Raw genomic sequence first — 15844 nt, forward strand, 5'->3', positions numbered from 1 at the left:
TACAGTTTAAAAGTACAGTATAATCTGCTTAAAAGATCTCATGATTTGGGGGGTGGGGAAGAGAGGAGGGATTCTCATTCATCTGAAATTGCCACAAATAACTGGGGAAGACTTCTGAAGCGTCTCAGCACAAAAAGCAATGAGATATGCCCCCCTAGGCATGTACAGGGAGGTAGAAAAACAGTTAAAGCATGGTACTGCAGGAATGGCCCATTCATGTGAGACTGATATGATAACTTGAGTGTTAAAACCTGGATGTCAGTCACCCATGTTATCTTGCAAGTGAGAAACATACCATGAAGACTATGCTTACAAGCTGGGTAGATGATCATAGCAAAAAGGATGCATACAACATAGCCAAGAGAAGCACACAGAAGATTCTAGCTGAACAACATGGGAATTGGCATATCAGGGAGAATGAACGGAGTTTGTGTGCACAGCCTAAAACTAGCAGGTATTTTATAGTCTAGTTCTTAAAGAAAGTGAGCAAAGAATGTGACTGTGCACTAAGATAACACAGACAAGCTTGAATATAGATTAAAAGAAGATCATTATTCGACTACAAGGCAAAAGAACTGCAGTTATCTAGACAGGAGACAATGGAGGACACAGACAGAGATAAATGCATGAATAGATGAAGTTGGATATTGTTATGCTGAACAATTTGAATAGCACCATCTTAGGCAGACAGTGCTGACACCATGGAGTAAAGACAGCTCCTTGTGAGCACAGGAAAAAATTTAGATGGGATTACAGGCATCAGAGGACATTGCCATGAGGTGGTAGAATAAGAATGCCACACAGTAATTTTCTACAATGTTAAGCAAAATATAGCAAGCACTGCTGGAATAAGGGGCATGTTTATACAATGACTTGAGATTTCCATGTGGGGAACAGTGTTTTTCCTGGTGTGCAGGGGGCAATCGTTACTATAGCTTCTGCCTAAGCACTTGACAGAGAGATGGAGATGAAGTGGAGCTGCCCTTTGCATACAGGGCTGACCACTGTCTTATGCATGGAGGATTCACAAGAAGAACACTGCCAAGCTTAAAACACTAAGCAAACCTGGCTTTTTAGAAGGGAGGGATCTCACAAAAGGGGGAAATAAGTCTCAGGGCTTTCACTATTTTTAAAGATCTGTACCACAAGCACTTAAAAAATGAAGCTTGCGCTCCTTGCTTTTCTGTCCCAGGTGTTAAATTAGAAGGACAATGCTCACAGCTGTGGAGCTCTGGGAAAGCAGTGGAGAGACCTTAGGAGATCTCAGACAGCAATTACAAGGTTAAGGGTTCATTAGCAATATCCCAAATCCCAAGAGAGAGTGTCTGAGTCTAGAAGTGTGCCCTAGGGCCTTGCAGCTAGAAACTGCCTCTCTCTCTAAACTACACTCGGCTGTCATAGTGTAGCTCCACACTGGCACGTCTACCTTCCTAGTTAGCATAGATTTTAGCAACATTAAAAAAACCCCAACCCAACCTTGGTTGCTTATATTTAAAAAAAATGGACCCAATTTCTAAAATGTAATTCTAAATTTATAAAATTACTAAATTACAAAGGAATAGCCATAACCTTCCTGATCCCTGTTAACTATTGACTCAATCTGGGCTAGGTACTAAGAACTGTAGCCCAATAATCTCATTATTTTTAGTATAAATTATTACTAAAAATAAAAATGTCCTTGAGCGGAAGAATTGTTACCATTGCATTATGTGATGTAGGTATGAATTTATTGATATAAACAATTATATGTCATTCTGTTTAAATAACACAACATGTTGTTTCTGACTTTCTTACTTACATCTTTCAGGAGCCTGGTCAACATGGTCTGGACAAAGGAGGGAGAAATTACTGAAATCCTGAAAGGTGCCTGCTCCAGCAGCACAGGGGTAATGGTACATCAGGGTACATATCTCTTCACAGCATTTGATAGTGGCTCCAAGGTGCTTACAATATGCACATCGCTGCAAAACAGACATGCAAGTCTTTTTAATATAAAAGCAAATGCAAAAATTACAGTTCAGGGTGGAAACTCTTTTGTTGCACAAATGAGAAAATTCATTGTTAAGGAAGCTGAAGCAACGCAAATGGGCCTAGTCACGTAAGCAAGTTATAACCACGTATTACCCAACAGTTTTCCCCTCGGCAGGGGTGGCTCACAGCACTGAGTTTGGTACTTTGTCCTAGTCACTAAGGCTGCAGACAGACTTGACATATGAAACATTTCCAAGTGTAACAGCTTTGGAAATGTTTAAAAAAAAAAAAGTAGTTTCAGCTATTGGACAGATATAAAGTCCTTGTTGTGTCACACTGGCTAAAACTGCCACAACTGCATGAAGCAGTATGCTTTCTTGCTATGGGGCACTAAAGGGGGCTGCAGTGACTTCACCATAGGGGTGGAGGGTGGAACACACTGCGCCAGGGCCCCTGGACCGCACATGCATCTTAGGGCTGCAGCTCTGCTCCTCCACATCCCCATGGCGGCAAGCACCCTCCTGCTGCTGTATTTCTGCTCTCCTAGGCTGCGTCCAGACGAGCACAGCCGTGCAGTGTGGCGCTACAGACACATTTGCAGTGCCACATACCACACAGTCCGGTGTTCTCTGCATTGCAAAGGCACATGGCCCGATTGTGCACTACACCAGGTTTTTCTTTTGACCCCTGGATATCCAGGGGTTAAAAAAACAAAAACAGTGTGAAGAAAAAAAAACCTGGAGCAACACACACACAGCCAACATGTGCTGCTGAAAAGCAGAGCCAGCCCACCCAGAGCTGCGCTCCGCTGCCAGACAGGCTCCGTGCACCAGAATCCCCATGGCTGCAGCCCCGGGAGGCCCCCAGGATCCCAGGTAATCCTGCTGGGGCTAGCACAGTGCTGGCCCCAACCTCCCCTACCCCACCCAGGGCAACTTGCTGCATGCCAAAGTGTGCGTGGCACGGGCATTCCCCAGGGACAAGAAGATGCGCCGCTGCTACTTGCCCCTAGGGAACTAAACATCCACGCACATCTGGAGGTGTCCCTAGAATATCATTCCCACCAGATCCAGGAGAGCAGAAGCAGAGACAGGTGAGGACTGGGGGCTGGAGAGGCAAAATCCCAGCTCTGGTGGTGGGGAGGCATTGGGTTCTCTTGCATCCAGCAGCTTGCAGGGGTGGGGAACGGGATAAAAGCACCCCGAAAGAGTGAAGGTGGAGTGGCAGGAGAGTACCTACTGACAGTCTGCCCTACTCTCTCGTTCCCTGCCCCAACTCATCCCAGGAGGTATTATTTCAGAATGCTCCCACTATCCCCGGAGCAGTCTGGAATGGTTCAAACCTCTGTCCATACTTCAAAGCTGAAGATTTCTTCAGCTGGATTTTCCAGGGTACAAGGAGATACTTAACACTACCCCCTACTAAGTCAACAGTAAAACTCCCCCTGAATTCATGAGATCAGTTTGAACAAAGCTGAGAGGCAGAAAACCACAATGCTCAGCCACTAACTACTTATCTTTGGAGAAACATCATGCGGTTATCCCTTAGAAAAGCACTGATTACATACAACCAACATCTTAAGTATTTACTGGTCTATATAAACAAACTTGTCCGCTGTAAACCAATTTGTTTCCGACAGTAAATCTGCACTTGCAAATTTAACGTTTTTGACAAGAGAATACAGACTCTATTGTCTTAATTCTAGTCTTTTCTTTTATACAGAGGTCTGAGAACTATTTCACAATACTTTAGGCAGAACTATGCATGGTGGCGAGGGCTTTGGTTATAAATGGTATAGCTTCAATCTTGTAAAACAACACTGTATGTTATAACAAGCAATCACATGAGGGTAAACAGAAGATGGTATTTTCAGTAGAACCCACTAACACATGAGTATGAAACAGTCCTCTCTGGAACGGTGATGATTATTTAACCTGATATCCTTCTCCTATTTCTAGTTTCTACAAGCACACTCCACAGACAGATTTTCCAAGTAATAAATGAAAACATTAAACATTACTGATCTGCATACATGAAACGGATAATTTATTTAGTAAGAACTACTACTAATTGACCCCCCCACCCTTTATTGAAAGGGGAAAAGAGTTCATTATCCTTCCTATAAAATATCACCCACGCCTTTCTGATTCAGTTCATCAGGCCTTTTACTTCTTGGATGTCATTACAGTCCCCAAAGCACTGTAACATGCTTTTGCACTCTTTCACCAAGGCAACAATATTTTTTTTGGATATCATACAGCTCTGCAGAAAATTTGGAATAAACTTCTGAAAAACAGGTCAGTGGTTTATAATAACGTGTATAAAATATACATGTAAAATCCTTGCCTCTTGTATAAAATGTAAAGCACTGGGTGAGCTTATTTTTTTCAGCACAAAAATACATACTTTAGCAATGCTGGCATATTAGATTACTGATGCATTAAGTGACAAGTAAATTCCAAACAGAAACAATATATACAGAATTTTAAGAGCTCCATAGCATTGCTACTAAACCTTACACACACAAGACAAAATATATTATAGAGAATATCTTAATCCTTCAACATTTCAAGAGCTTTGCACAAGGCATGAAATTATGCTCTGGCAAGCCTTTGGCTATAGACAGCATCTTGTTTTAAAGCAATGACTGCGAGGATACATGCCCAAGTTAATTGCTAAATGGACATTCTTAAAGCCAGACTAAACGTATAGCCTTAGAAAAACATCTACCTGAACTGCCAAGTGACAGTGGAAGGACAGTGGAAGAGAACAAACAGCTACTTTATTTGCAATTAAAAAAAAAGAGAAGTTATTCAGCCTACAAAATAAGACATTTGATTGGGGACATCTAGTACCAAGTCTTTTGGGCAGACAGGCCAAATGTGTGGGGAAGAGAATGCCAACTGAATGTACGACACGACAAATTTAACAAGAATTAAGCTTTCCTGAAGGTACAGTTTCAATCGCCTCTTGTCCAGCATTCAAAATTGCTAGGGATAAGTGCTTTGCCTTGCAAAAGAATGTGCAAAGTTGAGCTATATATAAAATAAGTTTGGCTCTCCAAGAAGCATTTGTACAGTCACTGTTTTAGAGCTCCACACACACACACACACAAAGCATAAAGCATAGGATTATACAGTTCAATTTATGTACAGACATGACATACAAGGGTTAAAAACAAGTCTTATTGTATGGAGGAAAACACTTTATGCTTGCACTGGCTTGGTTGTCTAGGGAGCATGATTAGCAAATGGGTTCGAGGAGCCCCTGCAACACGAGGAACAAAAGAGGATGACAACAATAATGGCTGGTCTTTTTGGCAGCCTCCAAGTTTAAAAGATTTTGACAACAAGATTTTGAAGACTGAATATCATATGGTGAGACGCTGCACAGGACACAAGATGGGACCGATTCTGATGTGATGAAATCCCATGGCATGAAGTTTCTAGCTTCACATATTGCAGCTATATCTTTCCGTTTACCTGAGAGATCTCTTCGCCTCACTCCATAGTCAGCACTCAAATCGTAGAGCTCAAGAAGGAACACGCTACACGCTTCGCAGGATCACTTAACCCCTAGAACACTTATTTTGCAACAAAATTAATTCTTTAGAAAATGTGTACATACACATTATGTATCTAATGAGAAACCAGGAGTGAATCACTGAATATTTAAAGAATCAAACCATTACACAAAACTTTGAAGCATCAAGACAACCAGCATTAAGGACATGCAAGACCTCTAGTCTGGTTTCAACCTGTCAATCCAAAATGGTACATAATGGCTCCTTGAGGTTGGTTTAGGAGGCTCCTTTTGCCATTTTTTTCAGAGAGGATGGATGGTGCAAACTGAATCATCCGAAATGAGCAAGATATGGAATAAATCTGAGAAACCCTGAAAAAAATGCCAATCACGTGCTGATTTACATCATCATGTAAAGATGTTGGGAGAAAAATGGAAGCCTAAATTACATTTCTTTGAACATTTCAAACCCATCTGCTAAAACTACATTGGCAATGAAAAGCATTTAGCCGCTAAGCAAAACACACACTTTATAAACAATGTGGTACGTATCATCTGAAGCAAAGAATATCAACATTTGCTGAATTCATAAGATAAAGTGATAAAGCAGTCACAAGTAATAAATCTCCATAGGGAGTTTTTGCAGCAGCTGTTGACTAGAAGACTTGCTTTTCCAGCAAGAGAAGCCAGCACTTCTCCAAAATTAGACTGCAAGTTTTGACCCAAGAAGAACAAGTATGTAGTTATTATAAATCACTGACTGACCTTTGCAAAGAAAGAGTTCAAAAGCACATGAATTAAATGTTTTTAAAGCTGTACTAAAGAAAAGCTCCCAGAACCAATGTCACTTCAGCTCTCTACTGATAAAATTTATCATCAGGACATTAGGGGAAAAAACCAAAACATTCTCAAGCCAGTACAGGCATCTTTTTCCTTCACATTCAAGATAATAAGAGAGCAAAGGAAAAGAATGGAGTTTTCAAGTTGACTGACAAGATGATAAGGAATTAGCTAGAGGTGCTGACAGCACACAGGCCTCCTTTAAAGTACTTTAGGTGCGGGGATTAAAAAAACCTGGAGAGATATCAAAGCAGAGAATTGTGGCTTGGAAAAGAGAAGTATCAAAAGTTTTACAGGCTCCTGGACTGAAGAAAAGACTTTTCACAGTATCAGAAAATTAGCTAGAAAGTTCATTGTTTGTTCACGACTCATTCAAGAATATGAGTATTGTCGAAGCACGAACAACACCACCTCTGTTCAAAAGACCTTCACTGGGAATTCACTGCTTTCTGTGGTAAGATCCTGGTGCTTGCCTTCAGGGTACAGTAGAAGTCCACTCCTACCCTCAACTTCTGGTTTTTCTTATTAGTGTCCTCTCACCCACTTGGCTTTGCCCACACCTTCTAAATGCCTCCCCTCTCCAATTTTTTTTCCCCACATTCATCCTGTGCAATTTCTTTCATGTTGTTTCATCTTTCCAGAAAAGCCGCCCTGATCTTCAACTTCAAATGCTACCTTGCAATTCACTTTGCTCATCAACCCCATTAGATCAAGTGGACCACCAAAGCAGGGCTCATTTCTTTACATTTTTTTTCTAATAAAGATCGTTAGAAATCCTCATTAAATCAGCTTCTCACTTTTTAGTCATTGTAGAAGTCTTTCTCCCCAGTCCAAAGAGTAGAATCAGTCTTTCCTTATGCACCTTGTTCTCATCGTACCCTACTTGGCCATCACTAGAAGACAAGATCTCAATCTTCATCTCATTTCAAATGGCAAGCTCTATAAAGTAGGCAGGGAGTATTTTTGCACACTGTGCATACCTATGGCACCAACATGTATGATCAAACCTTCACCATTTCATTCTTTTCTTAAATTATTTTTGTTTTCGTGATGAGCGTAACAATTGACAACAGATGCAGAGGGCTCTACAAAATAAGAAAGTGCTATGCATGAGAATTTAAAGCCCAGTAACATCACTGTTAACTTGGTGTACAACATGCTGAGCAGTAAGATCTTATACCTCTCCCATTTCATTGTGCAGGGTGCTCCAAGTTGCTTTAAGCTCAACTTAAGGCTGCGGTCAAGAAGAGAATCAGGAAACTCTAGATTGGCTCCTTTACAAGCATTCCTTACTGCTCTGCCCACCGTATGCTGGACACAGTGGTGTATTTGGGCTTATGACTGTGCAATGAGAACTGTGTATTTTAACAAAACCTTTCATTTAAAAAGTGCAAGTACAATCTCCAAGAACAGACAGAAACCATAACATAATCCTCAGAGACAAGGTATTGAACCATCCTAGTAGAATTATAATTGTACTGTTGGATCAAGAGAAGCGCTTGGTTTTGTCCCTGGTTTGGCAACATGGCTGAGCATCAGTAATGCCAATTAACTAACAGCAACAGACACTAAGTTTATAAGCTTTCCCCTAAAGATGTGGGTAGTGGTGGGCGTCCCCTTCAGGCTGGCAGAGTTCCAGCCAGCACGGTGTTCAGGCGAGTGAGGGAAGGATGATCAGCGGGGGCACTATGTGCAGCAGGGGGACCCAGTGCAGCAGGGCAGAGTGGGGCAGGGAAGCTCAAAGCCACCACTGCAAGCCCCGGGGTGCGATGGCGAAGCACCCCCCTGCCCACCCAGGAGCAGGGATGGCAGCATAGGAGCTGCATTCCTTGCTGCTGCCAGGCGGGCAGGAGGTGCCTCTACATGGCAATGCGGAGCTCCCAGAGGTAGCAACAAACTTCGCCAACTGGCCCTGCTCCACCCTGCTGTGCCAGGTCCCACCCATTGGGCTGCAGAGGCCCCAGGAGGAAGGCAACAGGGCAGGGTGCCCCAAGCCCACATCGCACCCCCAGTGGGCTCTGCTCTAGCCATGGCACCCATGGGGAGGGGGGCAGGGAGGGACCCAGGCTCCATGCTCCGCTCTGCTGCAGTAGCCTCTGCTCCCCGTGCATGGCAGCTGGGGTTTGGGCACTGCTGCAGGGGGTGTGAACCCAGGTCGCTGGCCCCGTAGCCCTAGCAGTGGTGGGCACCCTCTGGCAAGGGAAACACAGCTGCAGCTGGAACCGCGTCCTGGTTAGCAAAGGGGGCAGGGGGATTTCTGATTTTCCATGATTAAACTGCCCTCTGCTCCCCCCAAGAAATAAAACCCAAAATTTATAGATATTTAGAATTTATTTTACTATAGTGATTAAGGCACTGGGGTAGGCTTCCAAATTGCTTTAAAATTGTAAAGATTTCAATAAAATAGTGTGTTCAACTGATACATACATATACACACATATAGGTTTCATTTTAAGTCACAGAAAAATGTGGATTTTGGGGGTTTTAATCAGAATTTGCAATATTCAAACAGAAAACCAGGATCCCAGATTATAATTTAACAAGATTTTTCAAAGCAGCTGCAACTTCCAATACGATCTTTAAAGCCAAGATTGATAACTAAGGAGGCATTTCTTTCTCTCAGTTTGTAAATGACACATTGCTCATCTTGCAATATTAATCAGTGATGAAATATAACATTCTCTCTAAAATTGTTTGAAAAAAACAACCAAGGTTGCAAAATCCAACACGAAAGAGTTAGGAAACGACAAATTAAGTTTACTGAAGCAACAATGTCCTCGACTATATGGCTTCTAATTCAGTCTTTAGTGACATGGCCATATACTAGTTTTACTACTAAACTCCAACAAAACTCTGCTGGACACATGAAAGATTCCAGAGGCTCATTCCCCGATTACTCTCTTCCAAACTAAGATTGCCTAGTTCCTTCAACCCTTCCTCATATGTCTTGCATTTCAATCTGTATTCATAGCCTTCTGGATCCTCTCCAGTTTCTCTACATCCTTCTTTAAACATGGTGTTCAAAACTAGACGTAGTAGTCCAGCTGAGGCCCAAGCTGTACTAAGTAGAATGATATTAGCATCTCCCATATAAGGCTTCTGTTAAGGTGACCCCAAAACTGCATTTGCCTTCCTTGCAACAGCATCTCATAGTGACTTGTGTTCAGTTTGTGATCTACCATAATTCCCAAATTCTTCTCTGCAGTGCCACTGCTAAACTAGTCATCTCCCATTTTGTATTTGTGCATTTGTTTTTCCTTCCCTGCATATGGCAGCATATATTCGTCTTTGCAGAATTTCATTTTGTTGTCAATAGCTAAGTCCCAATTTATCAAGAGTGCTCTGAATTTTACTCCTGTCCTCCAAAGCATTTGCAACCCCTCCTAGATGTCTCATATACACATTTTATCAGTATGCTCCTTTGCAGCAAGGAGCATATTGATAACATTTGTAGACACTGCATCCATGCACTAATAAAATTGATGAACACTGGACCCAGAACAGACCCCAGTGAAACCCCAATTGTGATTTCCTGCCAGTCTGGTATCAGTCCATGACTAGTTCATCTTTTGTTTTCAATTATTCATCTAATTATGTATCCACCTAATGCTAATTATATCCACTCCATTTTTCTCTAGTGTTCTTATGAGAATGGGACTATGGGTATATGGGGCTTGTTAACAGCTTTACCAGTGCCGGATTTAGACTTAAGCTACAGTTTAGGGCCTCACAATATGAGAGGCCTCTAAATAAGAAAAAAAAGTCTGGGCATTTTTGTTCTAATATGACATATTACACACACACACACACACACGGCTGCACAGCTACTATTCATATTGAGTTCATAAATCTGTGCAGAAATAACAATAATTCATGTTAAAATTTCATGAAAATCCATTCTCATGGATTTTGTGGATTTTTTTTGTTATAGTATGGGGCCTCTTAAACTGGACATAGTTTAGGGCCTCAGAGTGTCATAATCCGGCACTGAGCTTTACTAAACTTCAAGTACATTATGTCTACTGCATTTCTTATACCTACCAAGCCAGTTACCCTAGCAAAGATGATCAGATTAGTTTGGCGTGAACTGTTCTTTTAATACAGTATGTTGTGTGTATACTATTAAGTTATTCAAATAGCAAAGTAAGTGTCAACAAAATCACTGTACATATTCAATTATGCGTACATTTTACAGCATGTTAAACGGGATAGGCCTGGGGAGCAATTTTGGATCAAATACACATGCATGTAAAATGCAAGAACTTCTGGTCTTGGATACCTTCCCCATCACTGAGCACCTTCTTAGTATTCCTTCCCCACTGACTGCAATCAGCACCTCATTGTTCATAATTCTTATTTCCTTGGCTGTTCCTAAATTGTGCTCTCCAAATGGCACAGAGTCATTGTAAACAAAATCCTACATCTTCAGTTCGCTAATTTTTGTAAATTGAGCTCAAATAAAGCAATTAGATGGCATACTTCAAAACTACCAGCTTGAAACGTTAATATAATTTCTAACCTAATAAAAGCCTCCTATGTTTTATCTGGCTGATGTTTTCAGTTTTCTCAATTGGACTAAATTAGTCAGTTATACATGTTCCTCCCACCCTGCCTCCCAAAACATTATTTCTCTAAACATTAGATATCCCTGTGTTGTTTGGGTTTTTTTTTTTTTTAATTTACAAAGTTCTGAAGAGAAACCATCAAGGCTCCATTATTGCCCATCTCATAATTACGCACATTGCATTATTCACGTTCTTTGGAAAACCACTCCAGAATTTGATACCTTGACCTAGAATTTTAAAACTCTTTAATTGTTGGTCAAACACTTAGCAGGTATACAACCGGTTTTCTATAGCACATTTCAGTAGCTAGTGAAGAAAAGCTGCCAACTTTTTGTACTGAATTGCACACAACATTAACTCTGATACTTAGCAGAAGCCATAACTGTTAAGTAAATTATATCCCTTTGATGAATATCCTTATTTGAAAACAACATTGATTCTTCTAACCCTTTAGCAGTGTCCCAAAACAGATGTGCACAACTGCAAATAATGTTTGCTTTCAGGTTTACGAAGTGTGATGACATTTTTACAATCATGCATGAGCCCCTTTACCCAGGAGTAAAATAAACCATAATAATTCTTCACCATCTGTTTGTTAATTTTGCATTCATTTAACTTTGCATTTTAAACTAATAATCATTTTCTTATAATATAGTTTGCTCCACTGGTAGAAATTACAGCTGTTCAATTAAAAAAAAGAATAGTTTATAATAGTACAGAGAATATCTATAAATGATTCCATTGCTCTTAATTATAGAGATATTAATGCCATCAAAAGGGAAAGAACTGCCAAAAACACTGTTCTGTTTTATGTGCCATTGGTCTCCTTCATACATGTACATATTTACTGTCCCAATAGCTATTCCCACCTGGCCTCTGGTATATTAAAGTACTCTCTCCCTCATCAACTTTCTTAGTAACTTTACACTGTTATCTACATAGGATGAAACTGTCTGCCTATTATCTTCCAACTTGTCCATATCACTTGATCTATAATGCAAGATCAAATAAATTGCTGTGACTGTTTGATTCTTAAGCGGCTACAATTAAACCAGGATTAAAACACATGAGGTGAAGCTGTATATGGCAATGTTTATAATAAAACGGGGATAACCCATATGCTCTTAAAATTACAAGCCATTGTTTAAATGATACCAATAACCTAGGACTCATCTACTGGAGCCCATACAGAGAGGTAAAAGCAGCTGCCAGCAGGCTTCTGCTTCTTCTCCCAAATGGGTGAGAGGGGTGTTGGGTAAACCATCAATGCCTATGAACTCAAACCAGCAAAAAGGGAGGAATAATCTGCGCTAGCAGAAGGGCTAGAGCAAGGGGGAAGCAGCAACCAGACTGAGCTTTCCAGTCAATCTTCTGGGGGCTGCCCTGGGTCCATTCAGCAGGCAGATCAACCCCCCGCAAGGATGACCGTAACCTAGTGGTTCCCAATCTTTTTAGACTCAAGGCAAGACTCCTTGTCAGACCCCCGCCACCCCTCAGAAAATGCCCATTCATAACTTTCACTCATTTCTAGACTATGGAAAAATACTTGAGCAATTCTTCTGTTGCAAGAAACTAAGAACATAACAGGTCAGAATGTTTTTGACACTATGGATTCCTGTTTGAAATCTGCGACCTGATCTTGTGAATTGTGCACATGTTTGCACACCTAACAGTGCTAATATTGAGCAGCATCCTGCAGCACCCCTGAAATGGATCTTAATGCACGCCACGGTGCTGTGGCACCCTGGTTGAGAATCACTGCTGTAACCAAACATCAGGATCACAATCCTATTCTTGGAATATAAAAGTTTTTAGACCTTACCTGAATAACCACCTCCACTTCCACCTAATAACTTCCTGAAGAACCAAATCCTGCTCAGCTTACTCATGCAAGCAGTGCCAATGCCGTCAAGGAGACTATTCACATGAGTATGATGAGAAAGATCTGACCCACATTTTCTAAATACTAGACTGCACTGCAGTGTGAAAACAAATGCCAGATTAGCATTTGAATACTTTAGCACTGGCCAGAAATTCATTAATGAAGTACCCCCAAAGCAAGAGGGCACATACCGCAAACTGGATTTACTCTAATTGAAAAAGTTAAACAATGTGTATATAATACCAAATTACTGCACAATGTTTTAATAAAGTTCATATTTAGGCAAGAGACTAAACAAATGAACTGTATGGAACAGGTCCACAAAATATTCAAGAGACATATGTGACCACTTACAGTGGTATGTGGTGCTTCTTCTCATTGTACCTGCCTCCCGAGTACTCTGACCTTTAGTTTCTCAGATGAGTGAACACTGTTGCCAGGTCCGACCTTTACTTAGGGACTTATCCATCACAATATTCTGGGTCTGACATAAAGCAAACGTTTTCATGGTGCCTAAGGCAAAATCTGATGTAATGGATGCATAATTGTAACTGTCTACCTGATAATCCACTACCTATTCCAAGTCGGTCCTAAAAAAATTGTTAAAAAAAAAAAAATCACCTATTTTAGATTTTCCAAATGTTAAAATCTGTTACCTTGGAAACCACACCAAATTGGCTTGCATTTTTGCATTTTTTATAAATATCTAGTTTTTTCAGTTTCTACAGAGAAGTGGACACCAGCACCATTTTGTTTTCTGCCTTTACAAATTTGTTTTTTCCTGAAAGTCTCCAGTCATTTTTAAAGCTTTATCATCAATGGGCAAAAGTAAAATTGCACATCCCTTCGGAAATGTCACCGACATTTTGTTACAAGTAGCACCTAATATTGCTGTAACTGAAAATAGGGGGAGGGGGAGGAGGAATCAGCATTGGTTTATATATCTGAAGCATTTTGTGTATCACCAGTTTCACTAGTTATCTTTCATGGCCTGTCATCTTCCTCAGTTGTTTGCGAAAGCCTTTCATGTAGCAGAGGAGAAAGAAAGACACTTTCAGAAAAATGCAATTTTAGAAATATGCCATTTTAAAACAGGGAACAGAGGAAACTCTGGGCAAATGCAATACAGTACTTGGAAACATTTTTTTAACACTTATTTACAAATGATTGGATATCAAGTCTATGACATCCCTTTAAAAATTAATCTAAAGCAATTCAGTGTCAAAACCACCAATTTTAACCATAATTCTTGCACTGCCAGCTTAAAGCGAACATAAGAAGTGATTTGTTGCCCTCAATCTGCCCTCCAGTGAGGTGCCCAAGGAAATGCTGCCATCTTTAAAAGCGATATGCATCGGCACACAAAAATAAAACAGCCCAAGAACGGCTCTTCAACATTATGGGAGTTGCTAATTTAAGGAATGTGCCACTTCATCAGGCGAGTGATTAACACAGGGGTTCCCAGCTGTGGTTGGCAGAACAACGGCATGCCACCGGCAACTGCCAAGTAAGCCGTCAGGAGCTGACCCGAGTGCATCGGCTCTACTCTTTTTCTGCCGAACAAATGAGACAGACACATGAAGCATATAACGCAGTGTTCACATTTTTAAAGGACAAAGGCAAAAAAAAGGTAAAACGCATTAAAAAGTAAGGATCTCAAATCAGCTGCCACCGAGATACTATGAAAGAGTGAATGGGAGGCAGGCAAACTGGTCTGCGATTGGTGTGCACCGGTTCACGACACAAAGCCCTTGCACGCAGTGGAATCTACATTACAAAAAGAATTTGACAACAGAACTAGACTGGGCCCGAAACATGTATTCCCCGTCTCCAGTTCTGGCCCAGATCTTACCCCACTCAAGTCTACAGAAACAAGATTAAGGCCTTCATCAATACATAAAGTTTGTAATCAATGGTTCAATTCTGCAAGCTGCTAAGGGCTCCAGCCTTAATCCAGCAAAGCACTTAAATTTGTGTTTAAAAGCAATCTGAAGCCATGATATTCAATGGGACTACTCATTAGCTTAAACACATGCTCATGTGCTTTGCTGGATAGAGGCCAAAATATTTATCACCTTTCAGGATCAAGCCCAAACTAGATATCCTCAATTTAATGAAATTTGTAATCTTAAGAAAAATTATTACTGCACCAAATAATTATATTTTGAATGTGGTTAATTTAGAACAATTGCAGCAGTTATATCTTTTTGGTAAACATCTTACCTTTTTAAAACTCATTATTGTAAAGAAACATGTAAATTACATGCTGAAAACATAAAAATATTTTTTATAGTCACATGAAAACGTAACTTAAATGAAAAAAAAATGCAACAAAACCAAACAAACAGTCAGTTAATCTAAAAAAACCCAAGCAGTCTTTGATACAAGCCTACTAACATACATGTAAATAATTTCTCTCGTGGGATTATTTCCCATTTACTTGTGTGTGTATATATCTGTTATATGGCAAAAATTTGAAAGCGTGCAAATTCTTTATTCCTTCACTGTACCAAGTGCAATGAGGTCCCAAACCTGATTAAAACTTTGGGGTATTAATTACAGTGCTAACTGTAATGATAATTTATCTAGGTTTTTCCAGAAGTAACCTCCACAAAAAAGCTTGCAACATTAAACCCTAAACCATTTTTACTCAAAATAAGGATTACATAGAGACCAAAAGATAACTCTGTTTAAAATCTGGGTTTACTACTGCTTTCTAAGGGTGTGTACAAGCATTCAATTCCAATGGATGAAGTTCATTCAGCCATTTAATTGAAGCTGTTTGAAATTCTGCTTACTGAAACCTGTACAAGCATGCAAAGTGCTGTCTTCATGCAACACTAAAAGCAGCAGCCAGGGGGACCCAGAACACGCATCCCAGCATGCTTTGTATGCTCCTGTCTGGCTGGATACACATGTCAGCAATCAAGGGGACAGGTTGGGCTAGGGCCAGAAGTTACACACAAACTGGTTTAAGTGATCAGAAACCAGTTTAAACCTGTAACAGAACAGAAATTCAGTGCACATAAACCACTTCCAAAATGGCTTGAACTGGTTTAAGATA

General features: G+C 40.5%; 1 protein-coding gene across 1 annotated transcript in view; it reads right to left on the minus strand.

The window, feature by feature from the left end:
• Window positions 1-15844, minus strand: part of KMT2C (lysine methyltransferase 2C) — a 282429-nt gene that overhangs the window by 148743 nt on the left and 117842 nt on the right. The window contains 1 exon segment of the mRNA XM_025200451.1: window positions 1799-1961. Coding sequence (XP_025056236.1) covers window positions 1799-1961 — 163 coding nt within the window.

Source organism: Alligator sinensis, unplaced genomic scaffold, assembly GCF_000455745.1.
Source record: "Alligator sinensis unplaced genomic scaffold, ASM45574v1 scaffold599_1, whole genome shotgun sequence".
Lineage (NCBI taxonomy): Eukaryota > Metazoa > Chordata > Crocodylia > Alligatoridae > Alligator > Alligator sinensis.